At 37.5% G+C, this 27402-nt stretch overlaps 1 protein-coding gene across 1 annotated transcript; it reads left to right on the top strand.

Moving 5' to 3' along the window:
- The first annotated feature begins 2666 nt into the window (after window positions 1–2666).
- Window positions 2667–27402, top strand: MOB1A (MOB kinase activator 1A). The gene is made up of 6 exons (XM_043918417.1): window positions 2667–2906; window positions 6508–6674; window positions 16392–16485; window positions 17890–18023; window positions 21975–22138; window positions 23755–27402. Exons 1-6 carry the CDS (start codon window positions 2893–2895, stop codon window positions 23830–23832), a joined length of 651 nt encoding a protein of 216 aa, XP_043774352.1. The 5' UTR covers window positions 2667–2892; the 3' UTR covers window positions 23833–27402.

Below are 27402 nucleotides of genomic sequence, written 5' to 3'. Positions count from 1 at the left end.
AGAGTTAGAACCAGATGTGGAACAACTGACTGGTTCCAAATTGGGAAAGGAATAAGACAAGGTTGTATATTGTCACCCTGTTTATTTAACTTCTATGCAGAGTACATCATGAGAAATGCCGGGCTGGATAAATCACAAGCTGGAATCAAAACTGCCAACAGAAATATCAACAATGCAGATGATATGCAGATATGTAGATGATACCACTCTAACAGCAGAAAGCAAAGAGGAACTAAAGAGCATCTTGATGATGGGGAAAGACGAAAGTGAAAAAAGTTGGCTGGAAACATTAAAAAAAACTAAGATCATGGTATCTGGTCCCATCAGTTCACAGCAAATAGAAGTGGGGAATGTGGAAGCAGTGACAGATTTTATTTATTTATTTATTTATTTATTTTGGCCTCCAAAATCACTGCAGATGGTGACTGCAGCCATGAAATTAAAAGATGCTTGTTCTTTGGAAGGAAAGCTATGAAAAATCTAGACACCATATTAAAAAGCACAGACATCACTTTACCAACAAAGATCAGTATAGTCAAAGCATGGTTTTTCCAGTGGTCATGTACAGAGGTGAGAGCTGGACTATAAAGAATGCTGAGTGCTGAAGAATTGATGGGTTGGAACTGTGGTGCTGGAGAAGACTCTCAAGAGTCTCTTGGACTGCAAGGAGGTCAAACCAGTCAATCTGAAAGGAAATCAACCCTGCTTATTCACTGGCATGACTGATGTTGAAGCTGAAGCTTTAACTGATTCATTGGTAAAAACCCTGATGCTGGGAAAGATGGAAGGCAAAAGGAGATGAGGGTGGCAAAGGATGAGATGGTTAGACAGCATCACTGACTCAATGGACAGGAATTTGAGCAAACTCCTGGAGGTAGTAGAGGGCAAGGAGGCTGGTGTGCTGCAGTCTATGGGGTCTCAAAGAATTCGATAGGACTTAGCAAAGGCACAAAGAGTCAGACACGACTGAGTGACTTCACTTTCACTTTCACAACTGAAGAAAACAAACTTGAAGATAAAAATACATTTTTTTCAAAGATCAATAAACATGAAGATTCTCAACATCCTGCAACAGGAAAATGCAAATCAAAAGCAAGAGAGAGTACTTCACACACACTAGGCTGGCTATAATCAAAAAGATACATAATAGCAAATGCTATCAAGGATGTGGAAATATCAGAATCTTTGGATATTTGCCAGTGGGAGTGTAAAATGGTGCAGCTAAGGTGGAAAACAGTCTGGCAGTTACCCCAAAGGTTAAACATACAGTTATCTGTATCTGTCTGACACATCTACTCCTAGGCATATACCCAAGAGAAAAGAACACATTCATCCACACAAAAACTGTAGCAAGAGTATTCATTACAGCCAAACAGTGGAAACCACCCAAATATCCATCAGTAGATGAATGGATTAAAAAAATATAGTATATTCATGCAATGGAATAGTGTTCATTTATAAAAAGAATAAAACACTGATACATACTACATTGTGGATGAAACTTAAAAAGATTATGGTAATTGAATGAAGGCAGTCACAAAACACCACATATTGTATGATTCCACTCACATGAAATATTCAGATTAGGCAAAGTCATACAAAAAGAAGGTAGATCAGTTGTGCCAAGACTTAGGAAGAGGGAGGCACAGGGATAAACTGCTAATGGGTACCTGTTTTGGGGGGGAGGTATTGGAAAAAAAAAAAAAAAAAAACAAGAACCAGATAAGGGTTGAAGGACTCTGAATACTCTGATAAAAAACACAAAAGTGTACTTTTTAGCGGAGAAGGCAATGGCGCCCCACTCCAGCACTCTTGCCTGGAAAATCCCATGGACGGAGGAGCCTGGTAGGCTGCAGTCCATGGGGTCGCTAGGAGTCGGACACGACTGAAGCTACTTGGCAGCAGCAGCAGTACTTTTTAGAAGGGTGAATTTGGGGCTTCCCTGGTGGCTCAGTGGTAAAGACTCCACCTGCCAATGCAGGAAACACAGGTTCCATCTCTGACCCTGACCCAGGAAGAGTCCCATATGCCGAGAAGCAACTAAGCCTGTGTGCCACAACTACTATGCTGTGTTCTAGCGCCCAGGAACCACAACTACTGGAGCCTGTATGCCCCAGAGACTAGGCTCCTTCCACAAGAGAAGCCCCCACAGTGAGAAGCCTGTGCACCACAACTAGAGAAGGCGTGCTCAGCAACGAAGATGCAACACTGCAAAAATTAATAAAATAAATACAATTATTCAAAAATAAATAAAGAGTGAATTTTAAATCTCAACTTAAAAAATCAAATTTAAATTTAAAACTTTTGGGGGGGGAATTAAGACTCGGGACTTTCCATGCCATTGGCCCAGGTTCCATTCCTGGTCGAAGAACTAAGATTCCACAAACTTCACACCACAATGGGGAAAAAATATATATAAGTTTCTGCGTTCACTGAGGACCCTTGCCACCTAGGGAGACAGGAGGCGCAGAGCAGCGACAATCAGAACCAAGGTCAGCCATTCTTCTAGGCCAAGGACCGTGAACCCACCACGACTTCCGGAGCAGAAAACCAACCTTAGAGGCCCCTGATTGGCTGAGATGAAGGAGCGGGCGGCGCAAAAAGGGGCTTGTAGACACGCTCGGGGAGGGCGGGGCCGAACGAAGCCTTAGATCGCGAGATTTTGCTGGTTCCGCATTTTGGGTCTGGAAGGTGGGGGAGGAGTACTAGGCGGGTTCAGTTGCTCACCCGCTTGCACCGGCTCTGCATCGGTTCCACCCGGGCTTGGAGCTGTGGCGGCGCCGGCTTCGGCTGTCCGCCGGCTTCGGACCTTCGGCTCCTTCCCGGTTCCGCGCGGACTCCGAGTCCTGACCGCGGCAGGGGCCAGCGGCCCCTCCCCTCCGAGGACAGAAGATGAGCTTCCTCTTGTGAGTGTGGCCGGGGCTCCAGGGCTGAGTGAGGGCCGAGGGCCGGAAGGGGCGATGGGGCGCCTGAGGCGAGGGCAGTCCCCAAGGCCGGGGTTGGGGTGCCAGGTGCTTGCTCTGCTAGCTCTCGGAGTCTTGGAGGAGTCTAGGATGTGGGCAGAAGCCGACGGAGATGAAGGTCGAGGCAAAGGAAGCGGAGCGAGAAGATTGGGGTGTAGAAAGGCCCCGAGGCCGGTAGTGCCTCGAAACTTTTCCGCCCGAGTGCGCCTGAGGGCAGAGAGACGATCCGGGGCTCCCAGTTTCTCTCAAGTCCCCAGCCTTTTAGCAACGATGCATGCTGACTAAGCTTTTTATTCCACCGTACGCCAGCTTTATTATCGTCAGGATTAAATTACCCCCGTGGAAAAATGCCGCCCCAGGAAAATGTGGGAGTGTCTCTAAAGTTAAGCTGCGGCCTTTCCATACAGTTCTGATTCAGCCCACTTTGTGAATTTGTGTAATTAACTAACGTTTTTTTAACTCTGTAGAATCCTGTTTTAGAGATAGCTGTTGGACCCAAATGAGCCTTGAAGTGGGAAAAGTTTGTAAATTCTCTGATGATTCTTAAGCACGTTAACGTTTGGGAAGCATTGCTGTAGCACCTTTTTTTCCTCTAGTGGCCCTCTCTACCTAGTGTACTACTTAAATGTGTATTGTATGAGCGAATCCATTTTTAGTTATGGGCATCACTCACATACTTGACGTCTAAAATAGTGTATCATAACCAGAGTTCACCCCGTTTCTTAATGTGAGAAATTTGGATTCTTTTCTAGTATTTTGCTATCGTAAAATAGGATTACAGGAAATATCTTTGACTAACAGTGCTTTTCCCCGCCTTTGAATTATTTTTTTAAGCGAATAGCCGTCAAAGTGTGATTACCGTATCAAAAAATCTGTTTGATTTCTATTTTAATTGAAAGTTTCCTTATTACCAGAACAATCCCCCCCATAACGTCTTTTTCTTATGTTAATGTTTAGTTAGTGGTTTGTTTGTGGATGCACAGTTCTTATTTGTTTTTTGGACCTAAATATGGCTCTGTTTATTTCTTTTAAACTTTGTTTTATTGATAGACAATTGAGTTTCCACTTTTTAGCTATTATGAATAATTATGCTATAAACTTGGGTATAGATTTTTGTTTTGGATGTATGTGTTAATTCTCTTGGAAATTTCCCCACACCCTCTCTGGCACTTGTTAATTGAATTTTTGATTATAGCACATCCTAAGTGGATGTGAAATGGTATCTCATTGTGATTTTAATTTGTTTTTCCTTAGTGATTAATGATGTTGAGCACCTTTTTGTGTGCTTATTGGCAATTTGTGTATATTCTTTGAAGTAATATCTACTCAAACATTTTGACCATTTTTTAAATTGGCTTGTCTTTGGTTTTAAGTTGTTAAAATTCTTTATCCTGGATATAAGTCCCTTAGTCACATTTACGTTTTGCAAAATTTTCTCCGATTTTTTAGATTGTTTTCACTGTCTTGGTGCCGTTTGAAGCACAGACATCTTCATTTACATGAAGATCATACAGAACCTTGAGACAGTTTTCTTGCTAGTTTTCCATATTTAGCTTCCTGTCATTCACAGCTTATTTTTATTGTAAAGGGCCATTCCCTCTAATGTAATACTTCCCTATTAAATTTAGCTCTTTATTATGTTAAACACAAACTTCCCTTGTTTGATTTTTATTGTTTTCATAACTCCTTTTTACTTAACAGTCAGTCTTATTTAAAATTCAGATTACTCAGGTAAAGTGAAAGTCCTCAGTCTTATTTCCTTTCTCTTCCTGGAAGTAATCACCAGTATCAGTTTGATGGGTGACATTTTCTATGCATTTACAAAATAGACTTCTGCTGTACATTTCATATTGTAATATGTGTGACCATGTATTGAAATCTGTCTATGTGAATTCATGTAGCTCCATCTTGTTCTTCTTAATTGCCATATGGTATTCCATGATATAGATGTGTCATATTCATTTCTCTACTAGTAAGTTTTAGGATTGTTTCCAGGTTTTTCACTATTAAAAACAATCTTGGAAAACACATCCTTATCCATATCAAGGAGAGATACCTAGAAGTAGAAGGGACGGATTGAGGAGTGTTTCATATCTGTTCATTTGTCATTGTTTTTCTTTCTTAATTGTATATTCATCTCTTTAGCCCATTTTTCTAAAACCTTTTTCTTTTTTTTCCCTTTATTTATTTATTTTTTTTTTCAGTGGGTTTTGTCATACATTGATATGAATCATCCCTAGATTTACATGTATTCCCCATCCCGATCCCCCCTCCCACCTCCCTCTCCACCCGATTCCTCTGGGTCTTCCCAGTGCACCAGGCCCGAGCACTTGTCTCATGCATCCCACCTGGGCTGGTGATCTGGTTCACCATGGATAATATACATGCTGTTCTTTTTTTTTTTTTTTAATTAATTAATTAATTTATTTTTTCAGTGGGTTTTGTCATACATTAACACGAACCAGCAATAGATTTACAAGTATTCCCCATCCCGATCCCCCCTCCCACCCCCCTCTCCACCCGACTCCTCTGGGTCTTCCCAGTGCACCAGGCCCGAGCACTTGTCTCATGCATCCCACCTGGGCTGGTGATCTGTTTCACCATAGATAATATACATGCTGTTCTTTCGAAACATCCCACCCTCACCTTCTCCCACAGAGTTCAAAAGTCTGTTCTGTACTTCTGTGTCTCTTTTTCTGTTTTGCATATAGGGTTATCATTACCATCTTTCTAAATTCCATATATATGTGTTAGTATGCTGTAATGTTCTTTATCTTTTTGGCTTACTTCACTCTGTATAATGGGCTCAAGTTTCATCCATTAAAACCTTTTTCTTAACTGATTATAAAAGCCCTTTATTATTTAGTTTATACTTTGTAATATGTGTTACAAGTACTTTTTTGTTTCTGAATTATGGAAGTTTTAATTGTTATAGTTAGAAATCTGTCCATTTTTTCCTGAGGTTTGTGTTATATTAGGAAGACCTTAGGAATGGTGTGAGATAGGAATAAAAGCTTACTTTTTCCCTCCAAAACCAGTTGTTTATTTTCCTTGCCATAAATTCCAAATGTTAGTGATTCTTCTGTAGTTTGCTTTGATGGCACCACAAGTATTTTGATACAGAAAACTGGATTTTTAAGCTGTAAGAGCCTTAGAACTACCACTCTGGCAGCACTGTTTTCTGTAGGTGAAAACAGGCCAAAAGGAGGTTAGGTTTCTCAAGTCATCACAGAGTTAGTGGCAGATCAAGAACTAGAATCCAGGCTTTTTCTTCTTTTGGTTAGGGTGCCCTTTCTGTTATACCAGACTGCTTCGTGCAGCTTAGTAAAATTGCCCTCTATGTGAAATCGTGCTGCTATTCCTGTTTCTGTGTAGGGGAAACTTTTTTAAAATTTTAAATCTTTACTTTATTGTGTCCCCCCCACCCCCACATCGTCACACTTTTCAGGAAATGTTTTTTAATTTCAAAACAATTTATATGCCTAAGATTGTCATTCTCTGTCCGGTCCTAAAAATTGATATACTCTTATTTTTAACCTAACAGTAGTAGCCGCTCTTCTAAAACATTCAAACCAAAGAAGAATATCCCTGAAGGATCTCATCAGTATGAACTCTTAAAACATGCAGAAGCAACTCTAGGAAGTGGGAATTTGAGACAAGCTGTTATGTTGCCCGAGGGAGAGGACCTCAATGAATGGATTGCTGTTAACAGTAAGTTTTTTAAGAACTTTGAACATAACTAGTTGATAAGATTTTGCTAAAATGTTTTTGTTAATGAATTTTATTTTATGCATGTGAGTGTAAGTCACTCAGTTGTGTCTGACACTTTGCGACCCCATGGACTATACAGTTCATGGAATTAATTCTCCAGGCCAGAATACTGGCATGGGTAACCATTCCCTTCTCCAGGGGATTTTTCCAACCCAGGGCTTGAACCCAGGTCTCCCGCATTGCAGGCAGATTCTTTACCATCTGAGCCACCAAGGAAGCCCATTTGAATGTAAGTATCATGATAAAACAGATTATCTATGAAGAAACATGTAAGTGCAAATACATCCAAAGTGTTTTCTCTTCAGGGTGTAGTTGTGTGGTTGAATAGAGAGACCTGAGGAGAAATGGAGAGTGCTTTGGGGTAATCTCTGAGAATGGTCTGAATTGCTGAGTGAGGTCAAATGAGAAATTGATAAAATACAAAGATCCTACCTGTGATGGACATGACTTTGTAGGGATCCATCTTCACAGTTGTGCCCCCACTCCCAGCTCCTTTCACTTGGCTGTGTATACAGAAAAGTCAAGCATAGTTGCTTTGGTCAGTCACTTGATTATTGTGACTTTGGAGTAGTCAGAAGGAAATTGAGAGACTGGGAGAAAGCAGAGTGATCCATGAGCTGAAAGTCACTCTGAATTCAGGAAAGTAAGGGCATGACATGGGAGGATATGCTGAGACTGGAGCATCATTTTGGAGTCCATCATTTTTGAGATGAGATCAGTTCTAGATGATAGGGTTTAAGTCTTTTAGGAATTTTTGTTGTTCCAGGAATCTTTAAAACTTTTTAATGGAAATTTTCAAACATACAGAAGTAGAGAAACTAGTAGAATGAATTCCCAGGTATCTATTATCCAACTTCAGCAATTATCAATTCATGGCCAGTTGTGCTGTTTCTGTACACTACCTTGATTATTTTGAAGGAAATCCCAGCCATATTTCTGTGATAATGAAAATGTATATCTTCACTGTGGCCATTTAGCACTAGAAATGCAGCTACTGGGACTGAAAGTGAATTTTAAATTTAACTTCATTTTATTGTAAATTGCCCTGTGTGTCTAGTGGCTGCCATGTTAGTACAGATTTGGAGCTTTGGTCAAATTCAGGTTTGATTTTGTTTGTTTAAGACTACTTCTCAGGTGGTGGTACATACTTCCAACAGTGTAGATGCTACTGTGTTGATAATCATTGCCTTGGTCAGTGTGGTCTAATAGGAATATATTGTAAGTTATAAATGTAATTTAAAAATTTCCAGTAGCCACATTAAGAAAAATTTTATTTTCCTCAACTCATTAAAAAATGTTATTCATATTACTAAGAGGAAAAAAAAAACCAAGGTGCAAAACTGTATAGTGTGTTTTCTTTTGTATTAGATGGGATAAGGAAACTTACAGGCAAGAGACAGAAAAAATTAGCAGTTACCTGTGTGTAGGGGGGAAGTTGGAATGGTTGGGATTTGATCTTTTTAAAAAATTATTTATTTATTTGGGTGTGTGTTTATTTAGTTGTGGCATGCAGGATGTTTCCTTGCTGCTCATGCAAGCTTCTCTCTAGTTTTGGCACATGGGCTCTAGAACTCATGGGCTCAGTAGTTGCCCAATGGCATGAGGGATCTTATTTCCCTGACCAGGGATTGAACCTGCATCCCTGTATTGAAAGGTGAATTCTTAACCCCTGGACCACCAGGGAAGTCCCTAGATTTTTTTCTCTATATATTTTTATCTCTCTGTTATGTGAACCATGTTAAGTATTATCTATTCAGAAAAGACCCCTTTTTTGTAATCTTATTCAAATTATCTTATTCTTTCTTAGATTTTTTTAATTGAAGTATAGTTGATTCATAATGATGTGTTACTTACTGCTGTCCAGCACAGTGATTGTTATATATACATACATTCAGTTACGTATACATTTTCTATATTTTTCAGTATTGTTTATCATAAGATGTTAATTCTCCCTACTATACAGTATGACCTTGTTGTTTATCTGTTCTATATATAAGAAGCTTACAAATGCTAATCCCACCTTCCTACCCCATCCTTCCTCCATCCCCTCCCCCCTCAGCAGTCACCAGTTTGTTCTCTCTCTGTGGTTGGTTTCATAAATAGGTTCATTTGTGTCATATCTTAGTTTCCATATATGTGATATCATACAGTGTTTGTCTTTCTCTGAGTTACTTCACTCAGTATGATAATCTCTAGGTTCATCCATGTTGCTGCAAATGGGATTATTTCATTCTTTTTTGTGGGGGGCGGGGGGCAGCATGCAGGATCTTAGTTCCCCAACCAGGGATTGAACCCATGCCCCCTGCATTGGGAGCACCTAGTCTTAACCACTGGACCACCAGGGAAGTGCTGTATTTTGTTCGTTTTTATAGCTGAGTAGTATCCCATTGTATATGTGCACCACATCTTTATGCATTCATTTGTCTTTAGACTTAGTTGTTTCCATGTCTTGGCTGTTGTAAAGAGTGCTACTGTGAATAGGAGTACATGTATCTTTTTGAATTACAGCTTTGTCTGGATATATGCCCAGGAGTGGAATTGCTAGATAATATGGTAATTCTATTTTTATTTTTTCTGAGGAAAATCCATAATTTTTCACAGTGGCTGTACCAACTTACATCCCCATCATTGTAGGAGTGTTCTCTTTTCTCCACATCCTTTCCAGCATTTGTTTTTTGTTGACTTTTTAATGATGGCCATTCTGACTGGTGTGAGGTGGTACCTCATTGTAGTTTTGATTTGTGTTTCTTTAATAATCAGTGATGTTGAACGTCTTGTTTGTTGTTGTTTCCCATCTTTATTTATTTCTTTGTTTTTGGCTGCACTGGGTCTTTATTACTGTGTGTGGGCTTTCTCCACTGTGTGTGGAGAATGGGGGCTACTTTGTAGTTGCAGCACCGGCTTCTTACTGAGCGGCTTCTCTTATTGCGTAGCACTGGCTCTGTGGCGCACAAGCTTCAGCAGTTGTGGCACATAGGCTTATAGTTCAGGCATGTGGGGTCTTCCCAGACCAGGGATAGAACCAGTGTCCCCTGCATTGCGAGGCAGATTCATAACCACTGTACCAGCAGGGAAGCCCCAGTGTTGAACATCTTTTCATGTGTCTGTTGGCTGTCTGTGTATCACCTTTCATCCTGAAGGAGTCTGTTGGCCTTCTTCAGCCTTGGATTTTTCTTTGAGACTTTCTGCTCTAATCGGCTAGTCTCAACCTTTTGGTTCCAAGATCCTTTTATTCTCTTAAAAATTATTGAGAACTCAAAGAGTTTTTAATTATATGAGTTGTGTTTAATGATCCTGTGTTAGAAATTAAAACTGAGCAATTTAAAATATTTATTTTAAAATTCATCTAAAAATAGCAATAATAAACCCATTACATGTTAACAAAATGTATTTTTATAAAAATAGCTATTTTCCAAAATAAATGTTAGTGAGAAGTATGGCATTGGTTGCAAATCTTATTTTATGTCTTATGGCTGGATTCTCATACTTGCTCTGCATTCGGTCTGTTGTGATGTCATACCATGGAGCCTCTGGACAGCTCCTCCATGCCTCCTAAGAGAGTGAGAATTCAGAGTAATTAAAATGTTTCTGACCTCACAGTTTCCCCTATAAAACAGGGAATCTCTGGGCCATATTTTGAGAACAGACCAATAAACCAGCACACCATCTAGGCGCATTCTTTATTTTCAAAGAGTATTGCATTGTATTTCTTAGAAAACATGACTAATTTAAGAGGAAAGTTTATAAGTGAGGGGGTTTTGTATAAAATTCCTTTTGACATGGTGGAGCTTTTTTATTCGTTCGTTTTTTAAGAAACTTGGAAAAGCCCTAGTTAAGTTTCGGTAGTCTTTTAGACAGGGAACTGAGACCTTTTAACAAATCTTTCCAAGACTTATGTGGTTCTCTCTGCGCAAAGCAGTGTGTTTCAGTCAGTTAAGCCTGAGTTTCTTACCCCCTTCCTCTTCCATTTTCTTCCAGTTCTAGCTGAAGCTCTTTAAGGAAGTGCTCCTTGACTGTCTCAGCTTCCCAAGATGTTACCTTTTCTCTGAATTCTTCTAGTGCTTCTTGTTGGCCTTTGGATGCTCTCTTCTTATATGTTGTATTATCCCTCTCTTGATTTTGTCCTTTTTGTTAGCTAGAGACTCTAGGACAAGGGACTTTATCTCATGTATTTTTTATGTCCTCAATATGAACTGGGTCTCAATTTTTTATGATAAGTTAGATTTTTTTAATGCCTGATAGAACTGAAACACCTCCCTCACGATATATTCCACAATACCTTTCTTCTCTTTCCTAACACAAATGGTTTCCTAACAAATGGTATTGTCTGGTCGAGACTGATAAGAAGGTATGGATTTTCCTCTGCTTGGATATCATCAAATTGTATATTCTAATGTAATAATTACCTTTAAGTTAGAATTTTTGCTTGTTTTTTGTTTTTAAATTTATTTGTTTTTAAATGAAACAAAGATGAGCATTTTTAATGATAAAAGATATAATTCACAAAGAAGATAGACATCGTTAACCATTAAACACCTAACAATAAAGATACATAAAACAAAAATCAGAAGATATATAAGGGAAAAGAAAATATATATATAATCATAGTGAAACATATTAACATTTCTCTGAGAATATTTTATCAAGTGCAGAAAAAATAAGAGCATCTTGAATAATGTCATTAATAAATATAGTAAGTTTTATTTATATTAATTTGAACATTTCATACAAAGATAGGCACCATAAAGGACAAAATGGCAAGGACATAACAGAAGCAGAAATGGTGGCAAGAATACACAGAAGAACAGTATAAAAAAGCTCTTAATGACCCAGTTAACCACAATGATGTGGTCACTCACCTGGACCTGTTCATCCTGGAGTGTGAAGTCAAGTGGGTCTTAGGAAGCATTATTATGAACAAAGCTAGTGGAGGTGTTGGAATTTCAGCTGAGCTATTTCAGATCCTAGAAGATGATGCTGTTAAAGTGCTGTGCTCAATATGCCAGCAAGTTTGGAAAACTCAGCGGTGGCCACAGGACTGGAAAAGGTCAGTTTTCATTCCAATCCCAAAGAAAAACAATGCCAAAGAATGTTCAAATTACCGTACAGTTGAACTCATTTCACATGCCAGCAAAATCCTTCAAGCTAGGCTTCAGCAGTACATGAACTGAACTTCCAGAGGTACAAGCTGGGTTTAGAAAAGGCAGAGAAACGAGAGATCAAATTGTCAACAGACCCTGGATCATAAAAAAGCAAGCCAAACAAACATCTACTTTGGCTTCACTGACTGTGCTAAAGCCTTTCACTGTGTGGGTCACAACAGAATGGAATATTCTTAAAGGGATGGGAATACGAGATTCTTACTTGCCTTCTGCAAAATGTGTATGCAGAACAAGAAGCACCAGTAAGAGCTAGACATGGAACAACGGACTGGAATCAAGATTGCTGGGAGAAATATCAATGACCTCAGATATGCAGATGATAACCACATTAATGGTAGAAAGTGAAGAGGAAGTGAAGAGCCTCTTGATGAAGGTCAAAGAGGAGAGTGGAAAAGTTGACTTAAAACTCAACATTCAAAAAACTTTAAGATCATGGCATCCGATCCTATCACTTCATGGCAAATAGATGGGGGAAATGTGGGAACAGTGTCAGATTTCATTTTCTTCGACTCCAGAATCACTGCAGATAGTGACTGCAGCCATGTAATTAAAAGACGTTTTGCTCCTTGAATGAATAGCTATGTCAATACTAGACAGTGTTTTAAAAAGCAGAGACATCACTTTGCCAACAAAGGTCCATACAGTCAAAGCTATAGTTTTTATAGTAGTCATGTGTGGATGTGAGAGTTGGACCATAAAGAAAACTGATCGCCAAAGAATTGATGCTTTTGAACTGTGGTGCTTGAGAAGACTCTAGTGAGTCCCTTACGTCAAGGAGATCAAGTCAGTCAATCCTAAAGGAAGTTTACCTTGAATATTTTTTTTGAAGGACAGATGCTGAAGCTGAAGGTCCAATACTTTGGCCACCTCGTGCAAAGAGCTGACTCATTGGAAAAGACCCTGATGCTCGGGAAAAATGGAGAGCAGGAGAAAGGGGCAACAGAGGATGAAATGGTTGGATGGTACCACTGACTCAACGGATATGAGTTTGAGCAAACTCAGGGAGTTAGTGATGGACAGAGAAGCCTGGTGTGCTGCAGTTCATGGAGTCAGAGTCAGACATGACTTAGCGATATATATATATAACAATCTTATATTCTAAACAAATGTATTTAAAATTTTGTATCTCATACATTGTTACTAGATGTTCATAGGACATTTAGAAAAACTGGCAAAAAGATAAATGTTACTAAATTTCAAAAAGTAGAATTTTGTTTGATTATATATATACACATATAAATTTTGAAATTATTTTCCATTATAGATTATTACAAGATATTGACTGTATCTTATAACACAGTCCATAATTCCTCTGCTGTATAGTGAACCTTTGTTGCTTGTTGCATGTCTTTTTTTTTAATTGGAAATCTACATTCTATTCATGCTGAATCAAACAAGTAGAATCAAACTAAACCAAGTCAAACAGACTAAATTTTTTTAGTTAGGCAAAAATTCAGACGTTTTCTAAAATTTATATATTACACACACTATATATATGAATGCAAGAGATTTCTACTATGTTTGATAAAGGCTAAAAAAAAGAACAGATGGAGAAATTGGAAAACATTAACTAAATGAAGTGGGAGCACTGAATATGAAATAGAAAAAGTGAAGCTAGATAAAAGTAAAATTTCCTCATTTGATCCATTTGTTTTTAAACATGGTTGCTCATTGGAAACATATCTGGAACTCTGGCGCAAAAAAAATCTATACCTAGGTATTTGTATTTTTCAAAAAATTCCAAGATAATTCTGATAATATGTCTGGATTTTAAGAAGTGGTTACAGGTTTTTCTAGTAAATGGTAATTTTGGTAATATAGAGTTCTGTTATTTTTCTTTTGACCAATCATGATACAGTGGTATTAAATGAGAGATAGTTACATAATCACAATACTGGAAGATGTGTATCAGTTTTCACAATCAATAGCCAGACAAAAAAGGTAATTGCAATTGTAAGCCATAATGGGGACATGATTAACCTAAGAACATAATTACATACAATTTGAGGGGTCAAGCAGAGTGATGTGGTAAATGGAAGTGCATACATGCACATGTTTTCATCCACCCAGCCAGTCTTTTTGTTGGTGCATTTAATCCATTTACATTTAAGATAATTATTGATTGTGTATGATCTTATTACCATTTTCTTAATTGTTTTGGGTTTATTTTCTTTTGGTCTTTTCCTTCTCTTGTTTCCTGCCTAGAAATGTTCCTTTAGCATTTGTTGTAAAGCTGGTTTGGTGGTGCTGCAGATAACTTGCTTATCTGGAAAGCTTTTGATTTCTGCATGAAATCTGAAGGAGAGTCTTGCTGGGTAGAGAATTCTTGGTTGTAGGTTCTTCTTTTTCATAACTTTAAATATATCTTGCCATTCTCCTCTTGTTCATAGAGTGTCTGTTGAGAAATCAACTTGATAGTCTGATGGTAGTTCCCTTGTATGTTATTTGTCACCTTTCCCTTGTTGCTTTTAATGTTTTATCTCTGTCTTTAGTTTTTGTCAGTTTGATTACTATGTGTCTTGGTGTGTTCCTCTTTGGGTTTATCCTGCCTGGGACTCTGTTTTCCTGGACTTGGTTGACTACTTCCTTTCCCACATTAGGGAGATTTTCAGCTATTGTCTCTTCAGATATTTTCTCAGTTTCTTTCTCTCTTCTCCTCCTGGGACCCCTATAATCCTAATGTTGGTGTGTTTAATGATGTCCCAGAGGTCTCTTAGGCTGTCTTCATTTCTTTTCATTCTTTTTTCTATATTCTGTTCTGCAGCAGTGATTTCCACCATTCTGTCTTCTTGATCATTTGTCCGTTCTTCTGCCTCAGTTATTCTCCTGTTGATTCCTTCTAATGTATTATTTATCTCTGTTTGTTCTTTAGTTCTTCTAGGTCTTTGGTAAACATTTCTTGCATCTTCTCAATCTTTTCTCCATTCTTTTTCTGAGATCCTGAATCATCTTCACTATCACTCTGAATTCTTTTTCTGGAAGGTATTCTGTCTTCGTGTAGTTTTCTGGGGTTTTATCTTGTCCATTCATCTAGGACATAATTTTCTGCTTTTTCATGCTGATTGCTGCTGCTAGGTCACTTCAATCGTGTCCAACTCTGTGCAACCCCATAGACGGCAGCCCAACAGGCTCCCCCATCCCTGGGATTCTCCAGGCAAGAACACTGGAGTGGGTTGCCATTTCCTTCTCCAGTGCATGAAAGTGAAAAGTGAAAGTTCCTGTAATATGGTTTCTGTTTTCGTTGCTGGGGGACTGTGATTCTTCTTGCTTCTTCTCTCTGCCCTCTGATGGAAGAGGCTAAGAGGCTTGTGTAAGCTTCCTGATGGAAAGGACTGGTGGTAGGAAAAAGTGGGTCTTGCTCTGGTGGGCAGGGCCTTGCTCAGTAAAGCTTTAGTCCAATTATCTGCTAATGGGAAGGGTTGTGCTCCCTCCTTGGAAGCTTTTTGGCTTGAGGTGACCCAGCCCTGGGTTTTATAGCTCTATGGTAGGGTTTAATGTGAACTGCTAGAGGGTTTACGCCAAGGGGGACCTTCCACCGACACTGTAGTGAGCCCGTGCTGACCTCTGCCTCCTCAAGAGACCCTCCAGCGCTAGCAGATATTTTTGGTTCAGTCTCCTGTGGGGTCACTGCTCCTTTCCTCTGAGTCTGGTGCACACAAGGTTTTGTTTGTGCATACTAAGACTGGAGTCTCTGTTTCCCCTAGTCCTGTGGAAGTCTTGTAATCAAATCCTGTTTTCCTCCAAGATCAGATTCCCTGGGGATTCCCAGCCCTTGTCAGATCCCCAGGTTGGGAAGCCTGATGTGGGATTCAGAATCTTCACAACAGTGGGAGAACTTCTTTGGTATTATTCTCCAACTTGTGGGTCACCCACCCAGTGGCTGTGGCATTTGATTTTATCATGATTGCACCTCTCCTACTGTCTCGCTGCAGCTTCTTTGTCTTTGGACATGGGGTGTCTTTTGGTAGGTTCCAGCATCCTCCTGTCTATGGTTGTTCCATAACTAGTTGCAATTTTGGTGCTCTTGCAGGAGGAGATCTAAGATCTACTCCGCCATCTTGAACTGGAAGCTCAGTTGCCATTAAGTTATTAATATCTCTAATATTTTCCTGCTTACAGGCTGCTTAAAAGCTTAGTATATTAAAAATAAGTGTATATTAAAAGTTTACTTAAGGGAGTTCCCTGGTGATTTCAGTGGCTAAAACTCTGAGCTCCCAGTGCAGGGGGCTCAGGTTTGCTCCCTGGTCAGGGAACTAGATCCCGCATGCTGCAACTAAAGATTCCACTTGCTGCAACTAAGACCTGGCACAGCCACATAAATAAATAATTTTTTTAAAGTTTACTTTAGGTGTGACAATTTAAAAAAGAGAATTTATAGTGCCCCTGGACTGTTGACTCTCCTGAAGATTCTTGACTGAATCCTCCAGTTGAGAGATCTGATGTTTTATTTTGTTTACATGGACATTTTAACACAATTCTGCTATTAATTTTCCAGCTGTGGATTTCTTCAACCAGATCAACATGTTATATGGAACTATCACAGAATTCTGCACTGAAGCAAGCTGTCCAGTCATGTCTGCAGGTCCAAGGTACTTAAACTGGCTATTATATAGGTATTTGAATTACTAAATAAAGCTAATCACCAACTGATATAAATTAAATAGTAAAGACTTGTTGTTTTTCTTGCCTGTTTGCTTGTGAAAACAAAAGCTTACCTTTAACTTTTTAGTTATTACTTTGGTATGTGTTTCCCAGTGTTTTGATTTTTTATAATTGTATTGTAGTAAGTATGAATGTTCAGTAGGATTGAAAGTTAAGAAATTTAGGTTTATCTTGCTTTTTCAAAAGTTATTTTTTCAATTTTGTTAAATTTATGGTTTTGTTTCTGTTTTTTAAATTAGTTTCTTAGAATTTTTAGTTGACCCTTTAATATTTGATTTTTTTCCTTGTGTTTATTTGGTATTAATTACTTCCAAATTGAGCTGCTTTAGTTACCTGACTTACAGATGGTAGATTAAAATTTTTTTACTGTAATAATTTCTAGAAATATTGACAAAGAGGTAGAGCCCTTTATCACCCACAAGGTTAAGATGTTACAGAATTAGCGTTTTAGCGTCCTTCCAACCTTTTTTCCTGTAACAGTTGATGGCTTTTGTGTGATGAGAGATGGTATAAAAAATAATCCTTTCTGAACTTGCTGTCATTTTTATGTAAAGGTAAAAAAGGTCCCCAGTGAATTTGAGTTCTGTTCTTTTTACATTATTTTAGGAGAGATGTTTTTTATTTTGTGAAGTGTTGTTTTAGTCCTGAAATTTCCTGTCTTTGGCTTAAATGATTCATAAAGTGAAGTTTTATTATTAATCATTCTTGCTTAGCAAAGGTGAAGTAGAAAAAGATGCATGCACAAGATTTATTCTTTAGAACCCTCTCAAAAAAACAGGGTTTTATAATCTTGGCTCTGTTGATGATTACCTAGTGGCCAACAAGCTCAGAACATGGAGGGTCCATCGGCACCTCACCCACTCCTCAGCACCTGCTGTCTAACTGACAGGGACTCAGTTCCTTGCCTTTCTCAGGGCTGTGTTGTAAAACAAAGTCTGGCACAGCCAGCTTCCATACTATCTTTTTCTTTTCCATTTATTACCATCATATTTCAGAATATTGTATAAGTTGAGTCAGCCCTCCATATCCATGGTCCCTCTGCATCTGTGGATTCAACCAACCGTGGATCGTAGTATTTCCTGTTGAAAAATATCTGTGTCTGAGTGGACCTGTGTGGTTCAAACCCTTGTTGTTTAAGGGTCAACTGTCTTTCTTCAGGGAACTCCCAAGTAATCTTCAGTAGAACTTTGGTTACTTTACTAAAATTATTTTTATGTGTGTGTATGTGTGCATGAACACACTTAACAACGTAGACAAACTGTGAACCTACTGTGATTATAAGTTGCAACATGTTTTTTAAAACTTTATTACTAAAACTTTTTTCTCTTCAGATATGAATATCATTGGGCAGATGGTACTAATATTAAAAAGCCAATCAAATGTTCTGCACCAAAATACATTGACTATTTGATGACTTGGGTTCAGGATCAACTTGATGATGAAACTCTTTTTCCTTCTAAAATTGGTGAGTTAATGTTGTAGAACTAATATTCTTTTTAAATGATAGATGTGTTATGTTCTTTTTAATGGTCTATTAGAGTAACAAAATCTAATAAAGACTGCCAGATTTCTCTGCAAAAAGGTTATAGATGTATACTCCTTCCAGCCATGTTTGTGTCTGCCTGTGTTTCTTCGTCAGTACTAGTTGCCTCTCAGTTTTTCATCTTTTCTAAAATGGGTAAATACATTTCTAGTATAATGTTCATTTTACAAAATATTGAAAAGATTGAGCATTTTTTGGTTTGTTGATCATTGTGTGTTTTCTGTTTATATCCTTTGTCTATTTCTTTATGTTAAGGATATATTAGATCTTTGTCATGCATGTTGTGTTTTTCTTCAGGTTGCCTTATTGACTTATTTTGTTTATGAGGATTTTTTGGCTATGTATATTATTCTTTTTTTGACCTTTTAATCTTTGCCTTTATGATGTTTGGATTTTAATACAATGATTAGAAGGGACTTTCCTACTTAAAGATCATAAAAATGTTTGTCAATGCTTTTATTTAGTACTTTTGTGGTTTTGTTTTTAAATCTTTCTTCTGTCAGGAATTTTTTCTCAACACTCCTCTTACTTTTTTCCCAATTATAAATGCTAGTCAGTTTGTCCAGTACCATTTATCATATACATGTGTCTTTTAGTCCCTAATTTTCATGTGTGTACAGCAAATTGACATATGTTTTGAAGTCTTTTAATGTTTTTATTCTTACAGAAATTCCACACTCTTAATTACCATGGCCAAGTATCTTTGAACATCTTGTAGGGCTAGTCTCTCTTCCTTGCTCTTCTTTTTCAGAATACTCACAGCTATTCTGGAAAGTTTGTTCTTCCAATGAATTTAGAAACATTTTGTCTAGGTAAAAAAAATACCTGTGAGATTTTTATTAAGATTTCATTCAGTTTGCAAATTATTGTAGGGATTCTTGTTCTCTTGACAATACTGAGTCTTTCTATCCAGGAACAGTCTTTTAATTATTTCTTATTCCCTCTTGGAAAAATTCTGTATTTTACTTTAGTCCTTCAAGTTCCTTAAGTTTATTCATAGGCGCTTAATGTTTTTATTGATAATCTGATTTCTAACTGGTTATTGTTTAGTATATAGGAAAATTGTTGATATATCTATGAATTTTATAATTGACCATCAGTTTCTGACTATTTCTTTTGGATTGGTTTTCTTGAGTTTTTAAAGTTTATAGTCACATCAGACTAAGATGATACTAATTCCATCTATCCTTTTCTGATAAATATACTACTTGTGTACTCTTAACTAATTGCAATAACTAGTACTTTGCTCTCAGAGCAGTGCTGAGTAAAAGCAATGAAGGCAAACATCCTTTTCTTGTTTACTTTCATGTGAGTGCTTCTAGTATTTCAGCATTAAGCAGGACTCTTCCTTTTGGTTAGAGGTTTGTGAATTTTTAAAAATCAAATTGTAGGGTTTTGTCAGATGCTCTTCTATTTTCTGTTGTTGATCATAAGGTTTTCTCTATTTTTTTCAATGTTTTGCTGCAAGAGTTTTTTTATTTCTGGATATTTTGATTAAGATTTTGGCATTGATATTCATGGATGTGATTGATCCTTGTCATTTTCAGTATAGGGTATCTAATGAACAACATATTGTTAGATTCTGTCATGTTTGTTTGGGTTGCTATAACAAAAAGTACCAGAGACTGGAGGGCTTATAAGCAATAGAGATGTGTTTCTTAACTTCTGAAGTCTGGAAGTCCAAGATCAGGCCAGCATGGCTAGGTTCTGTCATAGGTCCTATTCCTGGTTTACAGATTGCAAAAAACAGTCTTTTTGTTGTATCCTCACATGGCAGAGAGGGAAATCATCTCTGTTTCTTCCTGTAAGGGCACTGATTCTAGCCAAAGGGGCAGAGGCCTTATGGCCTTATCACCCCCAAAGGCCCCACCTCTTAATACCATTGTCTAGGGTGTTAGAATTTCAATATGATTTTGAAGGAGGCACCAAGCCTGCAGTATCGGAGACCTGGGTTTGATCCCTGGGTTGGGAAGAGCCTCTAGATTAGGGCGTGGCTGTCAAATCCAGTATCCTTGTCTAGAAACTCCCCATGGACCTAGGTGCCTGGTTGGCTACAGCCCATGGAGCTACAAAGAGTTGGACACAACTGAGCAACAAAGTGCGTGTGAATGCGTGCGCGCATGCACACACACACTCAGAACATAGCAGATTCCTTTTTGAAAATTTATGTCATGTTGTTATATTTGGTCTGTTTGCTGTTGACCAACTTTTCTGTTCTATAAAGCCTTTTGTTTCCTTTCTCATAGATCCTTAATTGTGTATTGGCTGTGCTTGAATGTTAAATTCAGCTTGGAAAGTGTTTAGATTAAAATAAATCACTTGTATTTATTTATCAGAGTCTCCCTCCGGAGGGAATACTTTTGTCATTACTCTCTTTCTTCAGCTTCCCAATTCTTCAATATTTTATCCTAATGTTCTGGAATTATTTCCCCCTTCATTAGACTGTTATCCAGATCTTAACTTATGCCATTATTTATTTTAGACAAAACTTGATTGTTACTCATTTTCTTTTCAATACATGAATATAAGACCAAGTCCAGAAAAACATGTCCATCACCCTCAGAATAATGTGTGAAAAGGCAGGTTGTTACAAAGACTGGGGGTGAGGGGTGGAGGAACACATACACATACATCAGCTTACAAGAGCAAAATTTACTAAATTTCAAACTATTAAGGACTCGTGGAGAGGTCAAGAATACAGAATGCAGGGAAGGAGAAAGTGTTTTAACTTTTGTTTTCTGAAAGATTAGAGAAAAGGACATGTTCAAGAGTAGTATAGTGCTATTAGGCCAACTACTCTAGGTTATTTTGGAAGCAGTTGCCTTCTTATGTGTTTGTTATCTGTACTCCATGCCTGTTGTATTGCCTTCTGTACCTGTTTTCTAAGAAACATTGATCTTGTCAACCAAAATTCTCAGGAATGCAGCCAGTCATATCCCCACCTGCACTGCCTGGAGAGCGGTGACTAAGATCTCTCCCAGTTCTTTTATGAGGAGATATTTATTTTCTTTGAAAAATAGGGAGGTGCCATTCTTCCCCTTTATAGAAAGTATTATTCCTCTTCTTACACTATAGGAAAATGGAAATAGCACTTTAAAAAAGTAAATAAAAAGTTGGGGACGCCTAGCCTAAGAAGGAAGACTAGATTTTCAGAGTACTTCAGAAGAGAAAATATTTTTTATTTGTAGACAGTAGATAATAGTGACTCAAGGTGTGCCTTTTTCTTTTGCTTGGGAAAATTTCCAGTCCTGGTTGAGTATGTATGTGTATGTGTAAAAAATCTTTTTAGAGTTATAAATTGCCAAAAGTAAAAATTTTCTATTTATAGTCTAAACTGTAAATAGAATTTCCTGAGAGTTCCCTGGCAGTCCAGTGGTTAAAACACGCTTCCAGTGCAGGGGGTTCGAGTTCGATCCCTGACTGGGGAGCTAAGATTCCCAACAGGCTGCATGACAGGGCCAAGAAAACAAGAAACAAACTTATTGCCGTTAATTTTAGGGAGAAATTCTCAAGTATTAAACAAGTAAACAAAAAAATCATAGAGATTATTTCATCATTAAACAAGTATTAAACAAGTAAAAATCTCGAGTATTAAACAAGTAAAAAAACAAGATGACGATTCAGCGTCATCTCCCATAACTTGTCACTTGTGCCTACTATTCTAAGGCATTCAACAAAAGTGTGGTATGAGGATACCTCACATTCTTAGGTTTGGGTGGTTTTTTCCCTTGCCTTTTAAAAAATATATATATGGATAGAAGCTTGTATTTGTGAATTTGTGTATTGGAGATGTTTATGGCATTGTCTAAATTTTTCTGCTATTTATTTTTCTCTTACTGGTAAAAGACTGATTGAAACATATATACATTACAGGTGTCCCATTTCCTAAAAACTTTATGTCTGTGGCAAAGACCATTCTAAAGCGTCTGTTCAGGGTTTATGCCCATATTTATCACCAGCACTTTGATTCTGTAATGCAGCTGCAGGAGGAAGCCCACCTCAACACCTCCTTTAAGCACTTTATTTTCTTCGTTCAGGTAAGTTGAATTGCATTGAATTTGGTGTGTCCTTTGACATGGACGTATTTGAATTGGTAATTAACAAAAAGTATAGTATAGTGTCTTATTTATAGATATAGAGGTAAGCATGCAGAGTTCTCCTGTTTTATTCCCTTTTTCTTGTTTATTTCTTTGATGTACATAACAGAATAGAAGGCATCACCCCCATTTGGGGCCTTTTGCCTCTGGAGAGACCTGACCCTGGTCTCTGACTGGCATATGACATGAAGCACTAAACACCCAGGAAAACTTGTCAACACCCTTGTGTCCCATTGCTACTGCTGAATAAAGGGATGCCACGGGAAAAACATCTAGGGTTGTCTCGTTTCATGAGATGTCTGTGCCTGGAGGAGAAACTTTTGGAAGAACTCGTTAGCTAAAATATCTTGAGTTAGTTTCCAGAAGTCTACTTCAGGCTGAAACTACAAAGTTAGCAGCTAGAAATGTCACAAAGAACCACCACCTTCAGAGGTGTGGCCCATTTCCTTATGGGCCCTTAGTTGAAATTAGAACTTTTTAAAGTCAAAATAATTCACATTGTTTGAAAAAAATGATCAAAGAATAGGGACTTCTAAGCTAACTTTAGAAATATATAATTCTTTATGCAAATATAAATATATCTCTCTATAGATATTTTGATGGGAAAACCAGTAGCTTTTATCAGTTCAGTTCAGTCACTCAGTCGTGTCCGACTCTTTGCGACCCCATGAATTGCAGCACGCCAGGCCTCCCTGTCCATCACCAACTCCCGGAGTTCACTCAAACTCATGTCCATCGAGTCGGTGACGCCATCCAGCCATCTCATCCTCTGTCGTCCCCTTCTCCTCCTGCCCCCAATCCCTCCCAGCATCAGGGTCTTTTCCAGTGAGTCAACTCTTCGCATGAGGTGGCCAAAGTATTGGAGTTTCAGCTTCAGCTTCATGAACATCCAGGACTGATCTCCTTTAGGATGGACTGGTTGAATCTCCTTGCAGTCCAAGGGACTCTCAAGAGTCTTCTCCAACACCACAGTTCAAAAGCATCAATTTTTCGACGCTCAGCTTTCTTCACAGTCCAACTCTCACATCCATACGTGACCACTGGAAAAACCATAGCCTTGACTAGATGGACCTTTGTTGGCCAAGTAATGTCTCTGCTTTTTAATATGCTATTAGGACGGTCATAACTTTCCTTCCAAGGAGTAAGCGTCTTTTAATTTCATGGCTGCAGTCACCATCTGCAGTGATTTTGGAACCCCCAAAAATAAAGTCTTTTATAGTAGCGTGTATAGTAGGTATTATATATCCAATTCTGTGTACCACACAGAGGAGAATGTACTGTGCTTTCTTTCTTGTCTTTCTTAGAGATTGTTGCCTGTCATAGATAGTATGTAAATGTAGGTATATGGAAGTAAAAGTGCCCAGAGGAGGCCACTATCTATTAAGCCCCTTGTATATTAAAATAGGGAGTAAAAATGATCCTATTTTAAAATATTCATAGAGATTATTTCATCATTCTTTTGGATTTCAGAAAGCTAGAGTTGGAAATCCTTTCTCTGAATGACAGAGTTTTAATTTTAGATCTGTTTTTTAATTTTATTTTTCTTCTTTTTTTAGGAGTTTAATCTGATTGATAGACGTGAGTTGGCACCTCTTCAGGAATTAATTGAGAAGCTTGGATCAAAAGACAGATAAATTTTTCTTCTGGAACAGTTACCTTCTTGCTTCATCTACTGCTAGAGCTATCTCATTGCTTTCTGTTATAGACTAGTGATACAGACTTTAAGAAAACAGGATAAAAAGACACCAGTTGCCTGTGTCTACTGATAAAATTGTCCCAAAGGTAGGTTGGCCTAATACCTTCAGAGAGAAATTCAGGACATGGCTGAATTTAAGGCACTGTATGATCACTGCTGTTATTACCACAGAGTCATTTTTGGTTGTAGTATATGAAGACTCACTTGCAGTTTATTAGTTTACTTACTCATTTACTGAAGAAGATGACTGAAGTCTGATTCAGGTAACAGCATGATGGATATAAAAAATTTCTGCCAATAATTTGTTAACAAGCTTCCAGAACAAATTTCCTAATAATGCAATCAGATCAGTTTTATTCTGCTTTTATTTTACAAATAGAAGAGGCATTTTCAAATTTTCTTTAGATTAAAAACATTTGTGTCACTTTGGATGCCCTTTTAGTTTGAAGTTTGTATGCTAGTGTTTTTATAGGTTATATACATGTATTTTTTCAAAATCCATGATTGCAGTTTAAATCATCATAAGACATGGTATGGGAGTAACCAGAGTTATTTCTAAAATGACTTTATTATTTAATCTTTATTTGGGATTTTATTCACAGCCTATCTAGATTTTTAGTGTGTATCAAAGAACTTTTTTAAGGCATCTAAGAATTAATTGTCTTGCAGATTTTTATTTTGAAAAGCTTCATTCAGATTAATTTTAATATATAGGTTTTGGCTGAGAAAAGACTTCCAAAAAAATTATAACACATTTGGGTCTCAAAAACTGTTATTTTCATTCATGTTTTTGGCTTCAGAGGCCTTGAAATTTGGATAGGAGAATAGAAGGAAGTACTTAAGAGTACTTGATTCTTTTGTTTTGAGTTTTCCTTAAAAGAGAAACTACTTACATGTATTTTTATTGTGTCTTGAGACTTAGTTAAGAGTAGTGTAGAAATGCATGAACTTTATCCCAGTAAGGTTAAAACGTAAGGAAAGCCGTAATAAAAAACCTTAAAGGTGCGCACATTTTATAACCCAGCTAAAAGTTCAGTGTGCTACATGTTCTTTAATGTGTGTGTGTCTGTGCTGGGGGTGGGGGGTATATGTTTAAAGGAGACAAAAATGGGATAAGTAAAATATTTCATTCTGTTAATAGTCAAGGGGTGGATTGGCGTTTTATTCTGTTTTAATTGTTTTTGTATCAAAACTTGAAATTATTCTGTTGGGGTAAAAAGAATCTCCTTTAGTGAAGAAAAGATCTAATTTTCACTAGATTTTTCAGATATAGACTGTTTGAAGTGTATTGAGGCACACATATTACTAAAGACTTGCCAGACTGGCAACACTTGAAGTTCGTTTGTTTCAGAGCTATGATTTTTTGCAAAGTACTCACCATGTTCCTTGATACCTTTGGTTAAGGTTAAATTTGAAGGGTTTTTTGGTTATTTATTTTTATTATTCTACTAGATTGTAAAGAAAAAATGACTTAGAAACTCCATTTTTGTAATAACTCAATTTCAATAAATTCTTAAATATATATAGAATTTTATAGGAAACAAAACATTTTATCTGATTTAGGCTGAAACCATACATTGTTGTTTTGGGAAATAGTGGGAAAATCCCTTATTAAAAAAGTCCTCTATGAAACATTCCATAATCCTCATTTTAAGATTATCCAAAAGAACCATCAGGCATTCTGTATGTTTATGTTGATCATTTCCAAACAAGAAGGTTTTTAGAATGTTAGGATGTTACTGCCTCTTGACTTTGAACATTGTTGGCTTTAATTAAGTATGCTAGGAATGAAATATTTCTCAAATAAGATTGTATTTTTATCATTTCTAATATTTTAAGTATCATCAAATAAGTGTTCTTACTTTCCTTCATCTATTTTCAGTGGTAGAAATCCTCCCTCTCTTCATGACTTAGAGCCCTAAAACTAAGTAACTAAAGTAAAAGTAGTAGAGACAGCTTAATAATGGGACATAAATTTTAAAATTTGTTGGTAATTAAGAATTCAGGTAATTCAAAATGTCCCTTTTTAAAAAAATAAAAGCAATACCAAAAAAGAAAAAGCATTCCCAGTTAATCTGGCTTAACCAAGAATGCAACCAAACATTAGTTTAACATTATTTATTTACATCCAAGGCCAGGGAGTGAACAGGAGGGATGGAGCAGAGAACATAGAGAAGATAGCACCTTCTGGGCTTGGCTGGAAGGCCAGCCTTTAATTAAAGCTGGAAGGAGTCTGTCTTTCTTTGACTCCTCTCAGTCTTGATTTATCTCCCTGAGTAACACTCACTCCCCTGGCTCCTCCTAATCAGAAGTCCTCTCTCTGAGGTGTCTCAATCACTGCTCTTCACACCCGACTAAAAGCATGGGTTGGATAGTACTTGCTGAATTATGCAGTTAATCCTATGGTGCTTTAATTTCCAGGCCTTTAAAAAAAACTTTTGGACAATGATGTACAGATTTTTGTTTAAATAGTGAAACTTCCTTGTACTACAGTTTTTGTATTGACAACCAAATGGCTCCTTTATTCTTTGCCAAACTGTGAAAAAAGTGGTTTTTAGTAGGCTGCCAGTTAACAAAGTATTTCCTTTCATCTTAAGACCTATAGATCCTTAGCTCATGTAGCTGCCTGCTTGAGAAATGTACATCTGTATGCATCATGACATTGATAACAGCAAAAGGAAAGTTTTTCTAGTACAGCAGAGGCAAGAGGAGCAGTCCTGGTGGTGATGTTAATTTTTCAAATATTTTTGAGATTTCTTGATTATGCCGTTTGGCCCTCTCTCTGAGCAGTGAGGTCGCATTAGAAGTGGAGAAGCTTCTGAATATTTCATCATTACCTCATAAGCATAAACAAACCGGTCCCGAAGGGTGTGAGTCCTAGAAATCTGTTTCTAAGCAGCTTCAGTCATGCTGCTGGTGTCACCTTAGCCTGATTATAGGAGTCTGTCTGCTTTCTGTAGAATTCTGGCCTGAAAATACTAGCTGGGACACCAAACTAAGCAGCTTCAACAGGGACATTATTTCCTCCTCATACCAGTTCAGTAACTGGATTTGGATTTTAACTATTGTACAATTCTGGCAAAGAGGGAAAATAGTAGCTCCTCAGTCTTCCTGTGCGTTTGCATTAGATTTTGATATTTCAGACTGTAATGGGCTTTGGGGTGGTAGCAGTAATTTTACTGAAGCAACTGTATTGAAATTCACTTGGGTTTTCTCTCATCAGATTCTGTTTCAAACAAGTATTCTGTAAATCCGAATGGATTACCAGTGTGCTATAGATTTATTATAGGACAACATTCTATGTTTGGTCTACATTGAAAATAACTTGCTCAAGTTAGTCTTGGTTATCTAAAATATTTTTAAATGTTCTTTACATGAAAATTTATTTTGTATTTTTAAACCTTTAGGGGCTTTATCTATTTTTCTAAGTCGGTTAACTGTACTTTTTTAAGAAAGTGTTTTGTATCTACTTTTGTAACTTCATCAGAATAAAATATATTGAAAGAAA

This window comes from Cervus elaphus, chromosome 11 (genome assembly GCF_910594005.1).
Source record: "Cervus elaphus chromosome 11, mCerEla1.1, whole genome shotgun sequence".
Taxonomy (NCBI): Eukaryota; Metazoa; Chordata; class Mammalia; order Artiodactyla; family Cervidae; genus Cervus; species Cervus elaphus.
This window is presented reverse-complemented; position numbering and strand designations above follow the sequence as displayed.

Excerpts from the sequence above, each read along its gene's own strand:
- MOB1A (XM_043918417.1), top strand. Across the intron at positions 6,675-16,391 it reads TGAATGGATTGCTGTTAACA|CTGTGGATTTCTTCAACCAG; the intron begins GTAAGTTTTTTA and ends TTAATTTTCCAG. Across the intron at positions 22,139-23,754 it reads ACTTTATTTTCTTCGTTCAG|GAGTTTAATCTGATTGATAG; the intron begins GTAAGTTGAATT and ends TTCTTTTTTTAG.